Source organism: Pieris napi, chromosome 9 (genome assembly GCF_905475465.1).
Source record: "Pieris napi chromosome 9, ilPieNapi1.2, whole genome shotgun sequence".
NCBI classification, from domain to species: domain Eukaryota; kingdom Metazoa; phylum Arthropoda; class Insecta; order Lepidoptera; family Pieridae; genus Pieris; species Pieris napi.
In genome coordinates, this window is record NC_062242.1 from 4,316,804 (window position 1) to 4,341,722 (window position 24,919).

The window sequence follows — 24,919 nt, forward strand, 5'->3', positions numbered from 1 at the left end:
AGATGTCATTAAAAAGCAGAGATAATCATTGTATTTCAAACTTACCTAATAGGTGTTTAAGTTTCTTTTGTGCCATTTACCCTCTATGCTAAATCCCAATACACATGTAGGGGGTCAGAGTTATTTCATTTATATTTTTATGACTAGGTATGCCATACAGACCTCGCTGGCTAGGAGTTCATTTAAGAAACATCTAACGAAATTGTATCAATAAACCATAATTGTATCGTAGCCTGTGCTTATGCTGTTATATTTAGTGTAGTTGTTGTGTATAGTATTTTTAATGTTTCTTTTTAGTCAATATACGTGTGGGATTTCAAGAAACTACTCTTGCCTCTTAGCAGTAAGACCACTCTTTTACATCTACTGTGAACTTTTTTATTCTTTTTTTTGTGTGTAAATAAAGTGTTTATCATTATCAGTCTTTTGCGTTTAAACTTTAGAGTCAATGTATTTGTAATTTGTTATGGCTAACGATAGAACGTGTGTCTCAGAATCAAACCCGTGTAGGGACCTAGCTCCTAGGGGGCAACCCGCAACTGTTATTACACAGCTACTAATGTTGACGTATGAAACTCAACAACTACTATAAGGGCCTTTACAGCTCAGCTCGGGCTGTTTAGTGTTTTGGCAAGTGTAGCTCGGCCTGATTCCTGAATGGGCGCTTTACCCGCGAATAGCGCAAGGGCGTCTCCTGTGAGACTCGAACCTTGGCTTGGGCGTTGGGCCGTCGCGGAGTGAACAGTCGCCTGAAGGGCAGGACGGACGCTCACTGGACTTGGAGTGAGCGAAGTACGCAGTTAGGTTAGGTTTTTAACCCTAATCTGATTTTGATTTTTATTATAATTGGCCGCGCGGGCGGCTTTTAATTTATTGTTAGCTCCGGTAATTGGATCGTCCGGATCCGTTAGTGTGGGTGTCGGGGCCTCCTACGAGCCTTTTTTGCCGGGAAAGGGTAGTATCGGTCTTATTATTTTTAATATAATCTATATATATAAAAATGAAACCCGTTTTCCGTTGTCACGACATAACATGAAAACGGCTTGACCGATTTGTCTGATTTTTTTTGTTGTGTTTGTAATTGTCAGGAGAAGGTTCTTATAAAAGAAAAAAAGAAAAAAATTGCGCGGAAAATTAGAAAATTTAAGAATACTTAACCACCATACAATTTCGAACTTTTTGATGTAACCTTATGGCGTTTGACATAACATTGACAGAATGCGTGCTGCAAATATCGTCAAAGAGGATGTAAGAAAAATGAATATCGTTTAAAATAAATGCTTCGATCGGAGTTATTATATTGATAATATTATAATATGCGAGCCAGAAAAACAAACAAAGAATGTTGTATAACATAAAGCATTAGAATAATAAACACTTTGTTTCTGAAATATTTTTTAATTAATTATACCAATTTGAAATCAATATTCATAGTTAAAACACGACAACGTCTGTCGGGTCCGCTAGTAAAACAATAAAAAATGATTGACTGTTTATTTAGTACGTCAGCGCGGGGTCGGTGTAGTGTGTCGCGCGAGGCGCATGCTTGCTGTATGCATTGATGAGCGTCGCGCACTGTTTCGTCTGTTCGAGGGTGAGCGCAACCGTTCTCGCCCTTCTTCAGAGCGCACTGATCCTGAGTGAGGTGACGTCGAGCGATCTGAGCCAGGTGACGCAGACGCTAAGCGAGGAGAATCACGCGGAGGAGTGAGAGGTCCGCGTACTGGTTTTTCGGTGAGATCAAGCCGAAACACAAAACGCAGCTCTGCCCAGAAGCTCCTTGAGAAGGGCATGGAGGGGTCTCGTGGATGATGCCATGCTGTCCATGCGAGGTCGCAGCATGACACCACTATGCCCAGAAAGCATCCGACTACCAGCACGAGGAACAGGCCGACAAAGTTACGCATCGACAATTCTTCATTTAAAGTTTCATCATTGGGCTGAAACGTTACAACATATGTCATAAATAAGCGATATGTTTCAATGATGCGAAGGTGAGCATATAAACTAAAAAGCACCTGGCAAGCGCCACCGCCGTGCTTCTCATTCCACCAGCGGTACTTCATCTCGCGGAGAACTCCTGACTCTTGAAGATTAAGCAGTGCCAGGTTCAACGAATGTCGATACGGAGAATCTATAACAATATTATGTCTTATGTTTCGCCTTTAAGCCGCTTGTTATTTGTAGATAGTCTTAAAATGAGCAAGTCAAATTCGTACTTTTTTTCATGGCGATCCCGTAGCCCTTGCTATCCAACTGCTCGCCGACCTATAAGGGTAAAGATTATATTTGTATACAATAAAAAAACATTTAGGTACACATTTAACTTCTATCTATATCTATATCTATATAGATATATAAAAAAAAGTCGTGTAAGTTACACCACTTATAACTTAAGAACGGCTGGACCGATGTGAGTTATCTCTTTGTTTGGTGGATTCTTCTCTGCTCCAAATAGCAGAATAAGTCATAAAATATCGGAAAGTTATTGAATAAATAATAAATTAATTAATTAATTTTACGAATGCAAACAGCATGTGGTGCCATCTGTTGACAAAATTAGCATCATTTTACATTGAATCCGTGTCAGTTCAAGAAATTCTGATCTTGAGGTGAATGAAGAGATAACCAGGCTTTGACCTTGATCGTGTTACTGAGACAAATGTTACCTCGTCAAAAAAATTTGTATATCAGAAAATCCTTTTACATGCAGTATCGCAATATTGAGAACAGAGAGAAGAAGCCTAATGTGTAAAACTGACATTCTTCTTTGGCAATGGCAAGCAATAAAAAAATTCTGTATTTGCAAAAAATAATGTTATTACCTTAATGAAATCTTAAATTAAGTGTAACTAAAGTTAACACGATATTATAAGACTGTTAGGCAGTATTCATACCATGGTGACCTCACAGTTACGCTCAATGGTATACTCGATTGTGGTTGACTCCGCAAAGAAAGCGTAATCCTCTTTTACCACTCTGCAATAAAAATCAGTTATGTTTCTATTTATATATACATAAGAATTACGGCTAACAACGCTTAATAATAATAAAGCTTTATTAGCCATAACAAAACAAAACTAGATATAAGTCACAAGACATTAATACAATACCAAATGAAGGTCTGTTTTAATAAAAAAACCTTATTAAGTACAGTAACATTAAGTAAAATAATAAAATAGTAAAATTATATTCATATGAACCCCCATGAATACAAGCCTGTTCCAAGTATTTCCAGATTTTTCTATCTTTTACTGTCTCCAGCCGTCTTTTACCCATCGCCGCGCTTTCGTCTGCTCATCACAAGGCTGCCCTCAATCTTGTGCCTCGTGTTAAATAATATAGCGTATTTTTACAATACTATATTTATTTCCTAAAGTTAAGAAATATGTGTGTAAATTTAAAATCACACATTACTTAGCAATTCCAGCTTCGTTGGTCTTCGGGTTGTCCTGGTCCTTTATCTTTTGATACATCCTCTGGTACAGCTCGTTATTAGAATACTGTAATAACGAGTACTAAAAAAATTGATTTACAAAAATTCATGTAATTTATTTAAAAAAAAGTAGACAAATGGAGAAAATTATTGGTTATTGAACTTTAGTATTTAATAAACAAGTAAAATTATCATGATAAGATGTACTTAGAATTTTTTTTTTTATATATCTATCCATCTGAAACCTCAGTCATTTGAAATCGTTCTACTATAAAAAATTATATAACTTTTAGAAGACAGAAAAGCTACATCTATTGGATTTGTTAATAATAAAGTTAAAAGAAAGTCTTACCTCGAAGAAGGTGTAGGTGGAACCACCTGCTTTAGCGCCGTAGGTAATGCCAAGCTCGTTATCAGCCAGATCACGCACATCATGGATGACCTCATTGGACGTCTTAGTGCCGAGTAGCGTGGCCAAGTTGGCCGTATATGAATTGACTATAACCAAAGCGAACACCCACCACGCGCTTGCCACGGCTCGCGTGCCATATGCTACCGGCGCGACCTCAGAACCCTGCATTAACACTGCGCCCATGTTGAACCATAACGCGTTTCCTAGCGTGAATTGATTCTCAAGTGCGGGAGGTTCCTCTACACATGGATACGGGTTCTGCCACTCGTCAGGGCACAGCCGTCCCACAGCGTACAGCACCAGGGACGTGCCGAGGTAGGCTAGCACAACGCATAACCACACACCATTTGAAAATGGCAGTAAAAAGGCGAGCATTGCCGGTTCAGGTGCCTTCGGCCGACGGAACATGATGGCAATGCCGAGGTTCATGAACGGCGTCGTGAAGTCCACTGCCTCCTCGCGTTCAGCTGTTATTGTTAGGTCCGTGATCGCGAAATCTATTCCCTGTCGATAGAAGTGATATTAAAGAAAAAAAATATTATAAGAGATTTAGCTCGTGTTAGAAGTAGGTCATACCGGGTCAGTCATGAGGCGATGCATCATGCCATTCCACTGGCCGTTAGTCTTGTTGCGGGAGCCATAGTTACCGTCAGGCTGCTCCACCAGGGTGTAGTTGAATTGCAAGAGCTGAGCCAACCGTTCGATCAGTTCGATGCAAAATCCTACATCACGTAGCATCTTAGTAAAATGGGAAATGATAATTGAGTAGTTTATTGACTCTGACGGGAAACTTTAAAACCAAAAGTTTCCATTTCGTTGAACATTTTATTTATAAACATATTATATGCCTTGCCAAGTGTTGTTTTTTATTATAATACATACCACATTTTTGCAAACGTGTATTTCAATAATTTACTAAAATTCCATGTTTAAACCGATAATAAGTAAAACTAAGTAAATGTTTAAGGAGTACCTTCATAGCGCTCGTTACCCGACAGCCGATCTGCTGATTGTTGCCGCATTACATATGGTTTATTCTGTAATGGACATTAAAAACCTTATTATATATTTTGAATCACATTTTATCGTTTTGTTGTGTTTTTAGAGTTATTTACGTAAAACAGTATATTTGACTCATACCCCAGCATGAAAATAGGTAAGAATTTTTTTAAATAGTAATTGTGTAGTAAATTATGTCAATTGTCTAAATAACCAATGCGGTTGAAACTGATATAAGATAAGGTATGACATAGGTATAAAGATAGGAGATGCACCTCAGCAATTAGGACGACGAAGGTTCGATTAGTCATAGAGTCCGTCGGTGGCGGTGGGGCTGGAGGTCGTGGACGCCACGCCAGGCCTCCGTGCGCTGACCACGTCGCCGCTGTACGCAGTTCACCACCTGGGATCAGTTCCGCGGCTAGCAATGAAACATCTCGCCGCGCTCCCCCTGCGGCCCAGCGCAGCCCAGCCTCACTGCTTGCGCCTTTCCAACCGCGCGACCTGATATAGTTAAGCAGCGTGTCTGCGTGAAATGCGGCAGAGCCGTGCTCACAATCGCCACGCTCGCCGTCGCTCAGCTTAAGTTCGCGTAGAGCAGCTGCAATGATGCGAGCTGCATCGTAAGCCAACACAAGCGCGGTAGTCGGGGCCGCCGCGATCTGCTCAAGTTCCTCCTCGTTGGCCGCTTCGCCGAGTCGCTTCTTGTATTCCTCTTGCCAGACCCGCATTGCCTCAAACACATTTGTTGAGTTCGGTTCAAAGAGCCGCAAAGCGGTAATATTAGCGCCTCCATGGCTGAAATCGTCGAGCGGTAGCGTGTGCAGGTCAAGTGCAGGCAATAGGTATGCGTGACGTTCCGATAATAGCCCAACACGCTGTGCTGCATCTAGCACACGTTTGCTACACTCCGCTTCGCACCATATTATGAACTTATTTGCTCCCCACTTTTTCAAAATCAGCAGCAGATTTCTGAGTGCATCGTCATCTTCCAGAGGCGGTAATTGCCGTGCACGCAGTGTCAGGAGGTCCCGTCGCGTGAGTAGCGGTATTGCTCGGGCACTTCCCTCGTGCAACACTACAGCTTCGCGCCAGCCTTTTGCCACACATAGCTCCGCCACAGCCTGAAAATAATGTTGGTCGGTAGTGAGCGTTGAAGGTTGTGGGTGCTTTGCAAAGGCGATTTTACGCACCGTAGCAAGAACATCGGGATGCGGGAAGAGGTCGAGTGCAGTGGCAAGTGCGTCGAGGTTGCGATGCGGCGAGGGTGCCGTTAACAGCAACAACACACCGGCGCGCACAGCCGCCGCTACACCCTCGTTTCCGCTGACGCCACTGGCCACCGCCTGCGCGCCATCCCTAGCCTGAAAAATATATTATAATATTAGGTATAACAATTTTCATGTCTTGTTACTATTAACAATAAATGTTTGACCTATAGTCTTATCAAAGGAATATAATATAATTTATTTTGGTTATACATAAAAAGGAATGATATATAACCAAAATAAATGATTAATACCAAATTTCGTAGACACATTTTTTTAGAAAGTCCTAGAACGTCGAGTTAATAATATAAGTGTGAAAAAGGTTATTTTTAATTTTAAAGTAAGTTATCATTCCAGTATAAAGTAGGTTTAATGGGTACCTGTAGGCAAATGTGGGTGGACAACGCAAGGGGCTCGTTTGGTTCCACAGGCGCGAGATTAACATTCTGCTGAATTTCGTCACTGTCGATCTCGGCTTCTGCACGTAGCCCCGCATCTAAAGCCGCCGCCAGCCGCGCGCCCAACTCCGGATCGCTCTCTACTACTCCTGTACACAAACTTTTTTTAGTCCACGTACGTATGAGAACGCTCTGCAACTTCTAAATACGCACCGATTTGCAGCGCCTTCGCTCGGGTAATGGCCAATGCAACCACAATCAAAGCAAGCGTTTGCAGCCGGACCTGCAACACGTCATCACCGAATCTCATTATACTGTCTTATGTCGCTTGCTAGTCTGCCCCGCACTTCAGGCGCACGCAAAATATAGAACACGTGCGTGTCGACAGCGTCGTATTATTTTTAGACGACTTGAAAGACGCTGAATGGAATTCATAATCCATTGCAGACAGTAAAAATCGGGTAAAAGAATTGAATTGCAACTCAATTTTTTATTAGTAATCATAACATACAAATATTAAGAAAAGTAAATATAAAAAAAAATTAAAACAAAATCAAAAAGTCCTATTTTTTTTTAACAGATAGTTCATAATAAACGCAAAAGTTTTGCTAGCATTAGAGCATTTGCTAGTTACAGGTTGTGATATTGTCTCAAGGACACTGAGGTCTCATATTTTAGACGTTAAAATTTAAATAAATATTAATGTTTAATTAATAAATTACTGAAAAACAGCACATGAAGTTGGCGCCAGTCCCATCTACTGGACTTATTCTAGTATAGTGTAGGATACATTACAAATAGTTAAACTGCCTATTTTATTATTATTAGGATGTCGTATTATTATGTGGTCCATGTGCATATTATTGAATTTTATTTTTATTTTCAGTTAAATAACACAAAATTACTAGGTAGTAGTTATGTCGAATACATGTTGATTTATGAGGAAGGTAAAAGTATCTCCTTAGAAATAGTTCACGTATCTCAATTAAGAATTTTGATAATTGATTGAAATATTTAGCCAATCTATGAATATAACTCAAGACAATACTTTAATCAGTGGCGTAACTATACCATCTGGGGCCCGTGGCAAATCTTCTTTCGTGGCAATTTTTTTGATGGGGCCCTATCAGTAAAAATCGTCCCTACTCAGTTTAATTTTAATAAACTTTACACGTTGTATATGTCCCACTAATGGCCATAGGCCTCCTCTCTTAGGCGAGAGGGAATGGTCTATAGTCCTCACGTTAGCCCAATGTGTATTGGAGACTTCACATTCATCCATACAACATCTTGGGTCGAAGACCCGTGGAATTTTGCCAGCCCTGCCGCCCTATTGTTTCATTGATTTTGCTATAGACAATTAATTAAATAAGACAGTCTATCGGACGCGGGACGCTCGTTAGTTTTTCTCGACTTACCTACCGCCCAAAAATTCCTTATCATTGAAAGACCAAGTCTAGTTATAAATTAAATAAATGTTAAATTAAAAACCGAGGAAATTAATGAAAAATTTAAATTTGAAACGTTTCTGAACACGAACGTAAAAAGTTGTATTTAAAATAGCGCCATCTATGTCTACCCGCAGGAATTGTCTAACGTTTGGTAGCGGTAAAACTATGTAATTTTCCTTGGGAATAATTGTAATATTCTATGGGTTGTTATTAACATTTATTCTACAATAATAGCATTACTATCCGCTAGATGTCATATATTTTAATGTTTTTGTGACATGTTAAATAGAGGACTCTATTAAATAATTCAATAACAAAGTACTAACCTATACTACTACTATGTACTTGACTTATGTAAGTTCTGAATCATCGCATCAATATTACCGAATGTGGGTTTAGAAGGAAAATGCATGACGTATTTGTTTTGAAAAAAAAAACAAATCGCTTTATATAAATTTTTTATTATCCACTTCATTTCTCTAGCACCAATTCATTAGATCTGAATACCCTGAAGGAGAGAAAGAATTGTTCCAATATGATTCATATTAATAATAAAATAAAATAAAATACATTGGGCAATGTAGCCAAAACATACCTTTGAGCGGTCGTCTGCTGCAAGAAAAGGCTAATCATTTTTCCAGACTGATTGAAAAGTTTATTCTGAGTGTTCAGAAAGCTGAAAAAGCAGATATTGTGGTAGTCAAAGTTTTTTCAGAAGCCGCTAGTGTACCACATACGACACAAGATGAGGAAAATGTGAAGGAAGAATTATATTGTTTATTTGGTGGTGGAAAGGATATTATAGATATTGAAGAAGTAATGAAAACAGAATAAACCTTACAACGTACAGTAGTACAAAAAAATAAATTGAAACAAACTAATATTACACAATTTTTAAATGTTCCAGTGAATAATTATGTGTGCAAATGTTTTTAATAATAAATTAATATAAACTATACACCTGTACGTGTCTTTATCTTTATATTTTGCCTGTTACGACTTCCGAATAAATAAATAAAATGAATCAGTGGCGCTACAACCTCTTTAGGTCTTAGCCTCAGATTTCTGAATCTGTTTCATGATCATTTTTAAATCTAATAGGCAAGTAGGTGATCAGCCTGACACACGCCGTCGACTTTTTGGGTCTAAGACGTGTCGGTTTCCTCACGATGTTTTCCTTCACCGTTCGAGCAAATGTTAAATGCGCACATAAAAGAAAGTCCATTGGTGCACAGCCGGGGATTGAACCTACAACCTCAGCTATGAGAGTCGCACGCTGAAGCCACTAGGCCAACACTGCTCAACGACTTCCGTATATCACGACGAAATCGGTTCCTTCATCGTCGTTTAAATACGCGAAATCCACTGTATGTTATTGCAAGTACAATATTATATAATAACAGTCGTTTACAAGTCCGTTAGACGTGTTAACAGGACTATACAACTTTATTCATACGGATAAAATGTTATATAAGAAACGCCTTGCCTTATTTCTACCTTTATGCGGTGAGTAAAGAAATACGCAGAAGCTGTAAATTGTACCAAAACATTTACCTAATATCTGTATATAACTACCAGGCTTTCTACGTGATTTCTTGTGTAAACAATAATTGTTAATTAGTCTTTTATTACTTAGACCTGTATCACGCTATTGATATTTGCATAATTGATTCAGATATTATTTCAAACGCACTAGCAAACACAATTAATGTACTGAAATTATAGATGTATAATATATTTTTGTAGTTATGCAAGTGTTTTTATAAAGTTATTTTTTTATATATATATATGTTATAGATATATGTTATTGATTAATTTATTATTTACATACAAATAAAATATTAAGAATATTATAGTGGCTGTTCTGCGAAATTTATAATCTATTCCGGAAATCAAACCAAAAACTCGTCTTGGACGATTTCGCTTTTCTCGGCGACATAGGTCTCGGCTAAACGGCGAAATGAGAATGAATACCACTTTCTTGTAATTCATATAATTTGTATGTACACTGTTTACACGTCGAGTTATACTTAGGAGTTGTGAATGAGGATATGCAGAAAATACGCATTTTCAAATTAAGTTTGTTTGTGTTAGCACTTGTTTGTTGCGTTGAACAATGGGAGTCAAGTAAGTATTTTAGCTTCGATAACTAATCTTATATAAATTAACTTAATAAAACTCTTGGCTATATATTTATTTTATTAACCTCAACAATGGTAACACCATACTGTTATGACATCTACTGTTAATACGGCAACGTCTTGTTTCGTTATTAGTTTTTTATAAGTTTCGTTATTATATTAATTTTCCAGATATTACTATATTACAGTTATAGTATATTTACTATATTACATCCTATGCGTATACTGTAATACTTAGATCCGGATATTGGTGTATAACCCGAATTACTTGAGTTTTGATTCCCGGCTAAATAATATTATACGCACATTTGGTAAACACTAACGTTTGGTAAACATATATATATATATAGCCATGTTTAATCAAAGTTTTTATTTATATAAGATAATAGCGAAACATGCGATCTGGGCAGATCCATGGCCGAGCAGCTAAACAGGAGAGTCTACTCTCCCTAAACTCTCCCGAAATATCCTGATGATAATTATAAATTAAGTAATAGGAGAGCCGGAGCCCGCTGGGCGGCAGGACCCGTGGCACCTTTTGTGCTGCCTATATGTCCTTTGTGCTCATAGTGCTCATAGGCAGAATTTTTCCAGCTGCTATCTGTGCTCGAGTATTTCATGCTATAGCGTCAGGGCACACCTGGTTCTTGCGATAGTCGCACAGTCAACAAGTAAATGACCACCACAGTTTGAATGATTCTTTCGTCGCAGTCGAACGCAGGCCTTGTCTTCAGTTTGAATCTGTGTAAATTGTATCCTAAAGCCCCGTGGCCAGTCAGGATCTGCGCATTGTGGGGTGCAAAGTGCCTTATCTTGACCTGTTTGTATACCGCATTCTTTGAAAAACATATTTGTTGTGGCTGTTTCGCCCCCCACATAGCGCTCGTTCCAGGTGTCTTGAGTCTTATAGTCAAATAGATAATCAAAGGTAAGATCAATTATTTTTATCTGTCAGAGGAGCTAAAATTTATATCATTTTCTTACATTTTCATTGTTCAATGTTATACCCATATCAACATAAGGCCGTGTTTAGGCTCTAGAATAATAATTTCATCAGGCAAACTCGGCCACGGCGGCTTATCTTTTGAGACTTGCTTTGTACGAAGGAACTCTATAAAAGCGCGACTATTTGCTTAGGTACACAAGATTCTCTTCTTTCCCTCTAGACCTCATGATGAGAACAGGCACATGACAGACAGCTTTACGTACTCACCCGAGGAACGGGATTGGCTATGTAAATATTTCTATTGAAAATGTATTCCATGCCAAAAAAAGGTTTAAGAAAAAATTATTTTATTGAAATTTATTCCAATTGGATATTTCTTTTGCAGGCTTATAATTTTGCTGGGCTTGCTTATTGGAGTTCTATACTGTATACATATACTTGTTAAGGACTACCAGGCCATCACTGCTGCAAAAGTTTTTCGTCTGATTTTCAAGCGAGATTTGACATCACCAAACTCATATGTAAGGTTTTTACTGTTCAAAAGTTTTTAAGTGTTGCGTAAATCAGTGTGCACTACATGATTAATTTACATAAAACATATTATATACATCAATAATAATATAATTTAATACAATATTTACATAACTCGATGTTTCCAGTATTCTACAGCGTTAGGGCATTCCTAACTAACAACAACTGTATATACAATAATATATATAACAATAATTCAAAAAATTCGCGTTTATATCCGTTGAGGAAATTTAATTTAAATATATTGTACTCGCGTAAACTAAAGATTATGTAATAGTATCAATGCTTTTTATGGATAATTAGAGGACCCGACAGACGGTGTCCTGTTTTAACTATAAATATTGATTTGCTATCATAACAAAAGTCAGGGTTACTTAAAATGGTAGTTAAGTATTCTTATTTTTGTCTTTCATAAGAACCTTCTCCTGACTCAAACACAACAAAAAAAGAATTAGCGAAATCGGCCCAGCCGTTCACGCGTGATGCCGTGACCAAGGGAAATAGGGATTCATTTTTAAATATTAAAATTAATACAGATACAGATTTTAAAGTGCGCGGAAAAAGTATCTGACAGCTATGTATAATTGTGCATCTAAAAACAGTGCGACACAGCTAATGAAAAGAAAAAGAAATATTCCCTATTAGTTAATTATTATCTTTATAATTGGTATCAATTCGACGTGCATTATTTTATCAATATCTTGTTAAAATAAGTACATGCCGCGCTATCGACTCAACTAAACTATTGTGGGTCGCTGTTCAAGTAATTTTTGGGAGATCCATTTGATGTTTTATTTACCCTTTTTACTGTCATTTAATCACGCAAGTAAGGTTGTACGCGAATAAAAATAGAACAATATTTATATTTCTAAGTACCTACGATCTAAATAGATAGTGCTTATAAGTCCAAATAATCTTTTATATCAATGTCTCCAGACTCCTTATTGAAATCGGTCTAAATATATAATAAAAATATGAAAGAGAAAATATTCTATTTCAATTTCTTTAATAAACCCCTGCAAAGACTAGTTGCAGTAGTTTTCCTCGTTATCACAATTACGCAATATTATTGCTGTATAAATTCCACTATACTTAAGAATCTTTTTTTTACAGAAAGCTCATGTGCGTTGGGGGAAAATTCTACAATACGACACAATACAATGCACACGGTACTTGTTCTGTGACCTCGGGGCCAGTGAAATAAAAACCCATTTGAGAGAGGATTTCATCTACATGCTTGCGTAAGCTTTCTGTAATAACTTTATAGCGGGTTGCGCAACCTTCATCTCTTAAGATGCCACCGACTTTTATACATTTCATATCAGTATAAGGTATGATAACATCGTTAAGCTTTCACTAAACAACAAAATAATGGAACTTTATTTAGCCAAATGTACATAAATTTCGTTTCATCCGGTTTTATCCAGCGTGGGTACTGTGTAGAAAAGTCCAGTCATAAATAATATCTAAATTAATTTTTTTTTTTTTTTTTTTTTTTAATATATCACTTTTCTACTCCCCTGCCATTGTGTCCAGGGACCCTTGCACATCACACGTCTCGCGAAAGACGCCCCGGCTACATCTGTAATATTTTTGTTAACAATATTCATGGGCGAGCCGGGACGCAATTCCTCGCGAGACCCGTTCTTGGGGTTTTGTTTGCCGCCTTTATATATTCCACAATTTTTTCGCAGAACCGTTCCAGGCACGATCTGTGCTTTATTAACATGTCCTGTAGGCCGTTACGGTCTACAGTCATCTGCATTTGTTGCTCCAGGTCGTGCCTGGACGATGCGAAAATAGGGCAATGTATGAGCACATGTTCTACTGTTTGTTCTTCATCGCCGCAGTCACATGCTGGGCTTGTCCTAATTTTAAACCTATGAAGGTAATGTGCAAAGGCTCCGTGCCCTGTAAGAATTTGCGCCATCTGGGGTGTGAAACGCTTCTCTTTTATTAATTTGTACGCAGTTCTAACATTTGCGATAAATAATTTTGTAGTTCCAGCTGTTTCACCCCCCAGGTAGCGTTCATTCCATACATCTAGAGTATTTTGCCTTATCTGATGTTTTACATATGACAGGGGGTATGCGGCGTATTCAGGTTTTGACCTTAGTCTTTCCGCCGCTTCTTTTGCTAACGTGTCCGCCCTCTCGTTCCCTGGCGTACCAACGTGCGCCTTTACCCAGAAGAGGCTTATATGAGTTCCTCTTTTGCGGCACTCTTCCAGGCTCCGGCGGATCTCGGCTACCTGGGGATCGAGAGATCGTCCACTCACAATAGCATCTAATGCTGACCTAGAATCACTGTATATTTTAGCGTCACGCTTATTTTTATTTATGTGGCTAGTCGCGTTTCGTAGTGCCGTCAATTCAGCTTGAAAAACTGTGCAGTGGGGCGCCATCTTAATCATCTTGCTATTAATGTTAAAAGTCTAAATTAATGTTAAGATGAAATATATTATAAAAGTACACATTTTGTACGAGGAATAATCAATAAATAGTGATAATTCGATATATTCTTCTTGGAAAGAAAAAAGCCTAGTCATAATGTATAATGATAATAATCAAAATAAATGTCTTTTGTTTTTTTTAAATATAATTCAACTAGCCGTTTCGCGCCCGCATTGCTGGACGAATTAAAATAAATTTTATGTTTCATTATTTTATTTTTTTTCATATTTTTATTATTCTTCTTTTTAACTTCCCGCTAAGAAAATTGAAATATTTCGAAAATCGAGTTTTTAACAGATGTTGACGTTTAGAGGTTCTAGGAAGCCTCTTTTGTTTTTATTAGCGGGAAAATTATTCATAAAAGTAAAACAGAAATAAAAAAATGAAGGAACGTTGGAATTAAAAAAATAAATAGCCATAAACCATCTATCGAAAAATTTCGCATCGAATAGTGGTAGTTTCATGTCGATACGATCAGTGGTTTAAGCGTGAAAGAGCCTCAAACGAACACCATTTTCTTTTTATATATATAGATAGATTGTTTGCTTCGAGTCGAGAATCGGAACGTGTTTTAAAAAATGTTTATTTATTGAAGTTCACGCGGTAATAAAATATATCTACTTTTTACTGGTAACTCTAAACTTGAGAGAATTTCAGCATTGACGGTTATTCTCTATATTCCCCCATGTTGAAAATGTTGAAAATATTGTCTTGGCGGATTGTCGCGTTGCTCTTTGTTTTATAACAGAAGGAAAGATTTCTAAAGGAAGTGGCCATAATATTATACACAATCTCGTCTGATTTATTTCTGCGGTGAGAATTTCACAAAGCTGGGTTTGTTCAACAAGTTCGTGACCGATATTTAGCTCGTTTTTTCTCTGTTTTGTCTGGAAAGCCAAAACGGCTTTAATGATCGAATACCTTAACCATGGAGCATTACGGGGACTGTGTAGTGTGTACGCAGGACAAATAACAAAGTTACGTGACCAAAGCAACGGCATGGCAAACTCACCAAAGTTGTTTTGTATCACCAAGATATCACGCTGTGGACAAGTCTGGAGTTGCGATGGGTGACATACAAGAAGGTGGCTTCGAATCGATGGAACATCCTCCATATTCACCGGATCTAGCTTCTAGTGATATCTACCTATTTCTGCGGTTAAAGGAACGTCTCAGGACCCATAAATTATAAATGATGACTATAAAACATATTAGAGAGATTTTTTAAAAGGGAATTTAGCTTTAGAAAGAAGACATACGAAATGTATAAACCTGAAAGGACTAAGTCGAATAATTGCGTCATACTGATTATCATTTAAGTATATTGAACTTTAATTGAACACAGTTATGTCGGACCCTCGATAAGTAATAGTAAAATTATATAAAATAATACAGACTTTTCAAATATAAACGAGCAAATATAGTAAAAATATTTTCTAGGCTTGTATCATAAAGTAGGCTGAGTCGTTATTCTAACCATTTTTAACATTAAGTTTGCTTAATTTTTCGTGAAATATATGCAAACTTTTAAACCGCCTAGTCAGCACCTATCTACTTGAATTAATTATGCTAAATATCGGTACTGCGTTTTAAATCCACCATAAGATTTTATTAAAACACGGATTTCAAAAATAAGTTTCAAATATCGAATATTAGTTACTAAGGTAACATTGTACGTTGGAGATGTTTGCGTCTAAGTCCTAAGACATGATGGCTTTCTCATTATGTTTCGTTTCACCCTACGAAAAAAATAATTATAAAAGAAAAACCCATTGCTAAACCGGGGCTTAAAGTCACTCAATTAACATACTCTACTTATTATATTATACCTAAGGCCTAGAAATTATATCTTAAACGTAAAGTTAATTCTGTTTCAGGGCGATATTGTTACAAAGACATTCAAAAGTTTGACGCATGCACATTATACTTAACAACATAGGTGGTCTACCAAAATGACCGAAGTTTAAATAGACTCATCAGCTTTAATTAGTTTATAAATGTTAATCTCATAATAGTACTTGGATGCTATTATGCCTTCATATTTAAACAAGAAGACGGCAACATGACCGTTTATTGTCATGAAAATATGAACATGGAATTTCCTTTTAAGACATATTTTGTTTAGGTACCAATGTTTGCGATTCGGATAATTTTGAATGGGGTATTAAACTAACGAAATTGATAGAGAAACTCTTTACTAATATACACGTATATATGTACTATCTATAAATGTAAGTATTATTTGGTTAAGACATTCTCTGCTACAAACGTCTAATGACGTCACTATATACGTAGTTCGATTAAAGTATCTTCATAGCTTTAGTCATTTGAATGACATGTTTGAACAGTGTATTTAGAAACAATTTCTGGTATCACCGGTATCTACCTGTGCAAAAGTACTTAGTAACGAAACAGGAATGCGTTTTTTTTTTATTGTAGGTTATTTACGTGTTTCCATACTTTTAATGTGTATGAATTAGTAGTAGTGTAAGAACTGTGTAGTAGTGTGAAGTTTTGATTGTTCTTTTCAGACTTGAGGCAAGAGAGGAAGATGTCACTGCGTTAGAAGTATTCAAAAACGCATATAACTATGGAAAATCCTCGCGAAAAGAGATCAACGAACCTTGCAGAGCAAAATATTCAGCTTGTCCATTCAAGGTCAACTTATTGTACGAATTCATTCAATATTTACTAAGGATTAGTTAGAACTTTAAATTGTAAATATTCGTAGTTTATTTTAGCTTAAAAATGCTTTTTTTCAACCAAATTTGATATGTAATTTAATATTGGTTTAAAGACAGCTTGCGAATTTCGTGCGTCTTTTTTGCAAACTAAGAAATTACTTAATTCAAAGTAAAGTAAAGATTTTTTTAAATAAAATGACAGTAGTGTAGTGTCATCTAAAAAAGCAGGCGAGAAATTTTTCGATTTATAACATTCAATTCAATTTGCACATTAAGTTATAAATCCTGTAAAGCCATTATTTGTTGTAAATAAATACTAGTTACTTGGCTAAATTTAAATATCTGAACAAAATACATATAATAAATAAACAATTTTTATTCTTGTACCCCTCAATAATATTGTTTTATTCCAAAAGTTAATATTAAGAGGAAATTATGTTACAAAATTGTTATGAGGTCGTAAATAAGTTCATATTAAGCATGATAATAGTACCTACACCGATAAAAGATTTTACAGCGCTTTAAATTTTTATCACTGACTTTTCACGTTCAGTGCAAAAAACAAAATAAATCGAATTTTTATTACTTCATCAAATATGTGCCACCCGGATGCTTAACTATGTATCATTTCACGTAATAAGATTGTGCTTTATTATTGAAACTTAATAAATATAATAGTTGTGTTAATTTATTTCCATATTCGTTTTTGTATTGTTCTGGCAGCCGATTCTCAAAAGATTTAAAATATAGATTTTCGTTTTAAATTTCCAATGTTTCTTCTGTTAAGGTGCGTACAGACTATATAACATAACATGTTATACAACATTGCTATACAACATGTTTCAGATAATGTGGACATTGAATGTTATAATAACATGTTATTGATATGTATGCTAGGACGAACAGAGCATTTACGTTTTTTTGTTTTTCTTTTGTTATTTAAAATGGTTATATAACATTGTTATTCTAATGTGTACAGTATTGTTTTATGTTATAATGTTGCATAACAAGGTTACATAATGTGGACGTGTTATAAAACACAAGTTATATAATATGTTACATAGTCTGTACGCACCCTTAGACATGAGTCTTACAATATTGACACTACACTACACAGTGTACCTGCAGATATTTTTCTAGGTGAAGTTACGAAGGAATTGCGAATCGGTAACCCGATATCATGGAGTGGGCGGCGACCACCCAGCTCCTGTCGAAGTTTACACTTCAAAGTCGACCGTAAAAAGTAAAAATATAAAATTTGCATAACAGTTTATTTTCATAAATTATCAGTAAAACTAGTCTGGAACAAATAAAGTTTAAAATTGCTTGAATAAAGAATACAATTTAAAAATACTTTGATAAAATCGTTGGCGTGTGAAGTTGAGGAAAGCATCTGCTGTGTTATGTAGTGGAACACTAGTGTAAGCGGAACCCCGGCTAGTCTGAGTCATCCACGTCCTAATCTTCCACCCTGGGCCCTGCTGCAGCTAAAACCGTATCATTCGTATAATGTCATCTCGGTTCCTTGTCGTATTTGTGCTATTCATACACGGTAAATACATAGATGTAGGTCAGAGGGTGAGTAAAGTGTACTTACGAGATTCATTTATAAATTTGTAAAATTAAATTCATATGAATATCTCGTCTCCATAAATTATTTACACAAAGGAAATGTTATCTTCATTATTTTAAGGCAAGATAGCGTTTCTGATTTTACCTTTTTTTAGGTATAATGCGGACTCCTGTCACGTTATGGTAAATTCATTGTACCTATAAGGGGCCATCCATAAAGTACGTCACACGAATTTTAGGACTTTTGAACCCCTCCCCCCTTCCTTGTCACAGGTTGTCACATTTTTATAACCCCCCCCCCCCCCCCTCCTGATGTGACGACACACATTTTTTAAATTTATGTATGTATTTAAAAATAATCGTTGTAATAACAAATTTAAACAATTCGCGTAAGGTTGATTTTGCAATAATTTATGCTTGTAACTTATAGAAAGAGACAGAAATAGTGTTTCGGGACACTTTCGAGCGTTACTTTTATTCGAGACTGTGTATCTTGGGTTTTTTGTATATCAATGGTTTTAGTATTTAAAATTTTAACATGTGACCTCACAAAAGTATTGACCCCCCCCATGCCCTTGTCACACGATGTCACACTTCGGTGATACCCTCCCTCCCCATTAACGTGTGACGTACTTTATGGATGGCCCCTAACAATATATTTGCTATGTATCTATAATATTTATCAGATTTGTGGACCGTTGTTCGTATACAATAGTCGGCTATGCCATTAAACAGTAATGCTACAATCATGGCGTTTGCCTCAGATTTCTAAATTTGTTTTACTGGTAATTATTTGGCAAATAGCTCTCGTATCTTCTGGCAAGGTCTTTCTGCAGTTCCTGGCATACGTCGACGATAGTACAAACAAGTTTTAATTGCATACATGTAGATATAAACACTGTTTCAATTTCGGAGAATTTCTGTAATATTGGAAGTAGTTCTACCTCAAGCCATATAAATTGCGTGTGTTGATCCATAATCTTGTATGCCGTATATCGTTCATCATTTTTGAACTGGGATACTCTATGTTCTTGTGAACCCGGTGTAAGAAAATCATTATACCATTTCATAAAAAAAAATCAGTGGCGCTACAACCTCTTTAGGTCTGGGCCTCAGACTGGGTCGTCGACTTTTTGGGTCTTAGACATGTCGGTTTCCTCACGATGTTTTCCTTCACCGTTCGAGCGAATGTTAAATGCGGACATAGAAAGTCCATTGGCGCACAGCCGGGGTTCGAACCTATGACCACGTGGTATACACTGAAGAAATGATACTTCAGCGGGCGTGACAGGTCACGTTATTCTTAATGTTTTTATGTATAGTTAAAAATATGCTTAAATCATAAAAAGTCTACAAATGAGCTTTAATATTATTATTATATTTTCAATAATAAAATCAATACAAATATAGGTGCTCGTAAAATAAATGGAGTTTAAATAAAATAAAAATCTGTTTATACATTTTAAGTACGCATTACAATGTGTAAGATCTAATATTATGATTTGGGTAATAAATGTGATAAATCTTTTATTATGATATGGATAATCTAATATCATCAAATTTAATGCAAATATTTCCGAGAAGATAATTTAAAATAATATACAGTTCAACTTTCTGCCTAAAAGCAAATTCTAGTTCTTGTAAAAATATATTTATTTACATTTCATAGAAGAAGTCTGCATGCTTAATGAGAACAAATATACGTAATATACTTTGCAGCTGTTTCACTATAAATATAAAAGTTATTTTCTTTAAGGCGCTAAGAATGCTGTGTTATACGCTTTGTTTGGAAGTTTCTAGTTTAATAAATATGCTTGTCAAAGTCAATACTAACCATGTATGATATGTAGTTGAAGGATTATTCGGAAATAATTGTATTTAGTTACATCTTATAAGTTACATAAAGTTTTAACAAACAAAAATAGTATATGAGCCTAAGACAAGTAGCAAAATATGAGAATATAATGACTTTTGAGAAAACCTTATAGACTTAAGTATTTTAAAGAGAACCGCTTCAAAGAGTATAAAATCAAAATATTTCGCTTTCATCTTATATAAGAAGGTTTAGGTTACTAAGGCACCGCAAAGTAGAATTATAGAGAAACGTGTGGAAAAGGGGCGAGAATGTAAAACAAAAGACGAAACAATGACGCGTTATATTTGACTGTATTAACATATCTCCGTACCTCTATTCCATTCTACTTCTTCTGTTCTTTTGGTGAGGTGGAATGGAGATTGGCCATCAGTTTGGTGACGCAAGTTTGTCCTGTGCCAGATGCAGCAACACTTCCGCAGTCGCAATACCCACCCACTCTCCTTCTTTACGAAACCATTATTTTTTCCTTATACCAACACGCTATTTACCCTGAATTTTACACCTAGTACACAATTGAATATGGTGGTAGCGGTCATGGCACAACACTTGGTCCAGGTACGCTAATCTAGTCCAATGACAGACATGCAATGCGATCTATCTTCCCTTCTTGGTCATAGGGAATCACAATCAAAGAAACTTTACTACATGTAGGTTAAATCTAAAACACGATCGTAACCTACATATAAATACCAATTTCTACATATCAATTTCTTTATCTTTTACAGACTAATAACTGCGTGCTCATAGCTAAACTTATAAAAAACTAATGGATCTCTTAGCAACACTGAAATTTGGCAACTAGGTTAATAATGTTGAGTATTTCACAGTTAATTTCTATTAACTTAAATTAGAATTACATAACCATGACCCACAATGGGGTTTAAAATAGACAAATTGGCGGAAACACTGACTTTTAAAGAAAAGAAGATCAGAATTAATTTATTACTAATAATTACGTCTCTTATATTTTATTTATATTAATTACGTCTCGAGGATACGTTATGAACAATTAATTCTATCAGGATTTGTCCCGGCTGAGAACGAATCCGTTCAATTCTGACAAATCGAGCAAACGCTTATTACCAGTATTAGACGGGTTTCAATCTCATTAGCGTAAATTAAACACATGATACATTAATCTCTTCTAAAATATATGGCACATTATAAATTAAGTAATGAATTTCTGTTTTAGATGGTTTAAAGCAGGACTTGAACAAAATTAAGAGCCAATATTCTGAGTCAAATCATTTTGGACTGATAAAACTTGTATCAAATCATTACCTACTTCAAAGTCAAGGTAATGATTTGATACAAGTTTTTGAAAAAGCCTTAGTTTTCTTTAAATGTTAAATTAATGTTGTTTATTGGAAAAGTAGTTTCAAGTGATGGAGAGGTTAAGTAGATACTAGACTGCCGTCTCATAAACAAGGAAGTGTAGTGGATAAAAGAACAAATAAAAAGGGATTTACACAGAGCGATAGAGGGTTGCGAATTAACGTACCCATAAAATCCAACAACAAACAACAACTTTTAGTTTAGGTCGGTTTGAAATTTTTCAGAATTTGTCATTTGTCAAGAGCTGTATTGACAGAGTTTGCGATTAATGACTTCACTTGGGACCCACTTACAATTCATACATATTTTTATTTTTCTATTAATTTAAGTTTTTGAGGAAAACGAGGTCAGTTTACTTAATGTTTTTGCCATTTTCTTTATTTTGTCGACGCTTTGACAAACTACAGTATACTTTTTTGTGCTTTAGTTAAAAACGGCGACAAGATGATATTAGAGTAGTGGTTAGTGGTTGACACTTAGCTTAATGGTTTAGGGTGACTAAGGATTCTAAATACTAGGAATGCTAATACTAATAATAGTGCGTTCGAAAACTGTCTGCGCAACAGGAAACTTCAATTAGTGCCGACCGTATACCAAATTTGTATATTAATATACCATGGCCAAGTTGAGATGAAAAACCGATACTCGAAAACCGACATAGTTGCATCACCTATTTGCCTATTAACTAACAAAAAACCAACGATATATGCAAAAATCTAAGCCCATGACTTATAGGACTGGATAGCAATTAAATTATTGTTTTATATGCTATGAAAAAATGCATTTTGAAATTTGACATATATAACGAAATTGAATACACATGTTGCTGCCTTTCTTAGAAGAACAATATCTAGCACCATTCAAACCCGTACGTTACCGACAGGATCTCTCGCACTTGTCTAGAGACGCTTTTTTAATTCAGTGCTTAGATAAACAACCTGAGATGGCTTCTCTCAGTCAGTCTACTGTCTATTATTGTTCAAAGGAAAGCGCGCGTCGTCAAACGACAAACTCTTCCGTACTTGTTTTTATATTTCTAAGGATAATAATTTAACGAGGTTTATGTAGCAGTTGATATTAATTAAGATCTAATTCAACAACTTTTATAAGAGATATAAATTCTTGTAATGTAATTATAAAGTGTTTTCAAGGAAAATGCCGAAAACATAGCCAAAAGGTCACAAGTAATTAATAATGTCACTGGAATTCGTTGCGTGTTGACACAAGATAAAATAGTAGCTTACATCTATAACTATTACATATCTTATTTGTTTATAAACATTGATATTAATAATAGTTGTCGTTAGTAGAGTCTAGCAGTTGTCGCGACTACCTCTGTATCTATTTATTAAGATTTATAGATTCAGAGATACAATTGACATCGGTCGATAGAAGGATCTATGATGCTATAGATAGTACTATCTAACACTGCTTAAATAATCCTACGAACAGATGAGTATCCCTGACAAATTAATAACAACAAAAATATCATCAAATTTCATCAAAATTCATCCTAATAATTTTACATAGTAAGATTTAAGTTTGTTTTTCATAGCCATTGGATAATTGAAATTCCTCCGCCTCCATTATCTTTTAATATAACAATTCTTGAATAGTCCGCGTTGTTCTATGTCTTTAGGTTGTTACAAAAGAATCGATTTCTGATCTTTACATTTAATTTTCGTTAGGAAGTAGGAGTAAATGTTATGTTTAGTGCTTGTTTGTACGTAGTGTTTAGATGGCGATTAGGTGGTGATGGGAATCATGAATTTCTTTATAAGGATATTTGTCATCTGTTATAAGTTTTACAAATAATGAGATTATGATAACATTTGTAACGAATAATCAACAAAGAATAAAATCTAATTAATAAACAATCTTAAACATTATAATCACCGAATACAAACTATTATATACTTTCATACAAATTAATGACTAAAATATCATTAGAGTTAAAGTTACGTTGGAACCTAAAATGGCTACTTTATTCGATATTATGGTTGAATAATCGGTGTAGTTGGAGGTTGGTTGTAGGCCCCTGTTTCTTACAGTTAATTATTACCGATACAGTAAAAGTATTATCGTGATATTATTTAACTATAGTAATTAAAACATTTCTTGATTAAAGAAAATATAATTATATGAAACCTAATATATGCAGCCAGAAGAAGAAAATAGAAATCCATAAAGAAAAGCGCCTAAGTACCTCTTAAATGACACGCAACGTGCTCCGTTTTTCTATAATCAAGTATATAACAAAAACTAAAAGTCAATGTAAATAAATTATGTTGGTAGATAGAGCAATAATCTTATATATTACTGAATAATCTCATACGGTCGTCCTGATTGCAAGAGTAAGCTCGCACCTAAACAAACAATCATGTGTTATGGATGTAATAACATGGTTTCAATCTGTCGCTTATTAGTCGCAAACACATATTAAAATAACGAGATTAATCATCGTTAATTTTGATTCATATTAATAAACAACTTGTATATAAAATCAGATTAACAAAACAACACAACTAAAATGAAATGACAATAGAGTATATATAATTTAATTTATACAATAATAGTACTCAACTTTGTGTTCACTATTCATAAAAAAAGGTGTTGAATGTTAATTGTCAAAGTAAGTTCTGTCTACATTTAGAGGGGGAATATTCGTATAGCTCCTCAAACCTCACTATCCCATTGCTTTTGAGCCAGGTAAGCGACTTCAAAGATCCTTCACGTCTATCATACGGATGGATTAATACAGTTCGTAATACGAGGAGAAAATGTACATCAATGACTACTGTAAAAATATTGCGAATTCAAACAGCGAAAACTAAATTTAATGCTGAATAATACAATAATCTTAGAGTAAATCCTACTTTGATAAAATATAAAACAAGGCTATGCTTTCTTATATTTAAACTTTTAACTTAAAATTCATTTCAATGACAACAAAGTTAAATCTAATTAATTAAGACGCCACATTCTTTTAAAGAAAAGTTAATTTTACTAACTCATTATTTATAGAAAATCACGAAACATATTCATTAGTTATTTAATACAGGACTTCGTAGTGGTGAAGAGTTATTTCCAGAATTACCGCTACGTATCCTAAGATAAACAACATCATTATACTAAACAATATCAGATATTCAGGATGATTGCGGCAATAATTTCTTAAAAAGCCAAAGTTATCGAGAGTGCTGTCTAATAAGCGGAATCTTATGTCAGTCGCTATGTACCCAGCAGCTGAAAATCCCCTTTCAACACTGCTTGGCACCAGCGTGAGTAAGCTATTATAAATGAAGAAGAAAAACTGTAAAAAGCTACCTCTTGCTCCCGACACTTATATAGATTCATCTCTTTTTTATGAAAGAGACTAATCTCGCAGAAACACGTAAAGGACTTTTAGCTGCTCTT

At 35.4% G+C, this 24,919-nt stretch overlaps 2 protein-coding genes across 2 annotated transcripts; one reads left to right on the plus strand and one right to left on the minus strand.

The window, feature by feature from the left end:
• Nucleotides 1–1,480: 1,480 nt before the first annotated feature.
• LOC125052535 (glutamate receptor ionotropic, kainate 2-like) lies at nt 1,481–6,875 on the minus strand. The gene is made up of 12 exons (XM_047653442.1): nt 6,727–6,875; nt 6,496–6,662; nt 6,041–6,211; nt 5,123–5,971; nt 4,822–4,885; nt 4,425–4,570; nt 3,789–4,352; nt 3,418–3,503; nt 2,898–2,979; nt 2,220–2,268; nt 2,019–2,134; nt 1,481–1,940 (listed from the first exon to the last, which is right to left on the minus strand). Exons 1-12 carry the CDS (start codon nt 6,821–6,823, stop codon nt 1,506–1,508), a joined length of 2,826 nt encoding a protein of 941 aa, XP_047509398.1. The 5' UTR covers nt 6,824–6,875; the 3' UTR covers nt 1,481–1,505.
• Nucleotides 6,876–9,887: 3,012 nt separating this feature from the next.
• LOC125052723 lies at nt 9,888–17,406 on the plus strand. The gene is made up of 4 exons (XM_047653720.1): nt 9,888–10,091; nt 11,437–11,572; nt 12,696–12,823; nt 16,567–17,406. The coding sequence occupies exons 1-4, from the start codon at nt 10,081–10,083 to the stop codon at nt 16,739–16,741; spliced, it is 450 nt and encodes a 149-aa protein (XP_047509676.1). The 5' UTR covers nt 9,888–10,080; the 3' UTR covers nt 16,742–17,406.
• Nucleotides 17,407–24,919: the final 7,513 nt, after the last annotated feature.

Bases quoted from the DNA above. Each gene is read 5' to 3' on its own strand.
- LOC125052723 (XM_047653720.1), top strand. The intron at 11,573-12,695 runs GTAAGGTTTTTA...TTTTTTTTACAG, and splicing joins TGACATCACCAAACTCATAT to AAAGCTCATGTGCGTTGGGG. The intron at 12,824-16,566 runs GTAAGCTTTCTG...TGTTCTTTTCAG, and splicing joins GATTTCATCTACATGCTTGC to ACTTGAGGCAAGAGAGGAAG.
- LOC125052535 (XM_047653442.1), bottom strand. From the start codon at position 6,823: ATGAGATTCGGTGATGACGTGTTGCAGGTCCGGCTGCAAACGCTTGCT. The intron at 4,886-5,122 runs GTGCATCTCCTA...TGTCCATTACAG, and splicing joins TCGTCGTCCTAATTGCTGAG to AATAAACCATATGTAATGCG. The intron at 4,571-4,821 runs GTACTCCTTAAA...TACGTGATGTAG, and splicing joins GGGTAACGAGCGCTATGAAG to GATTTTGCATCGAACTGATC.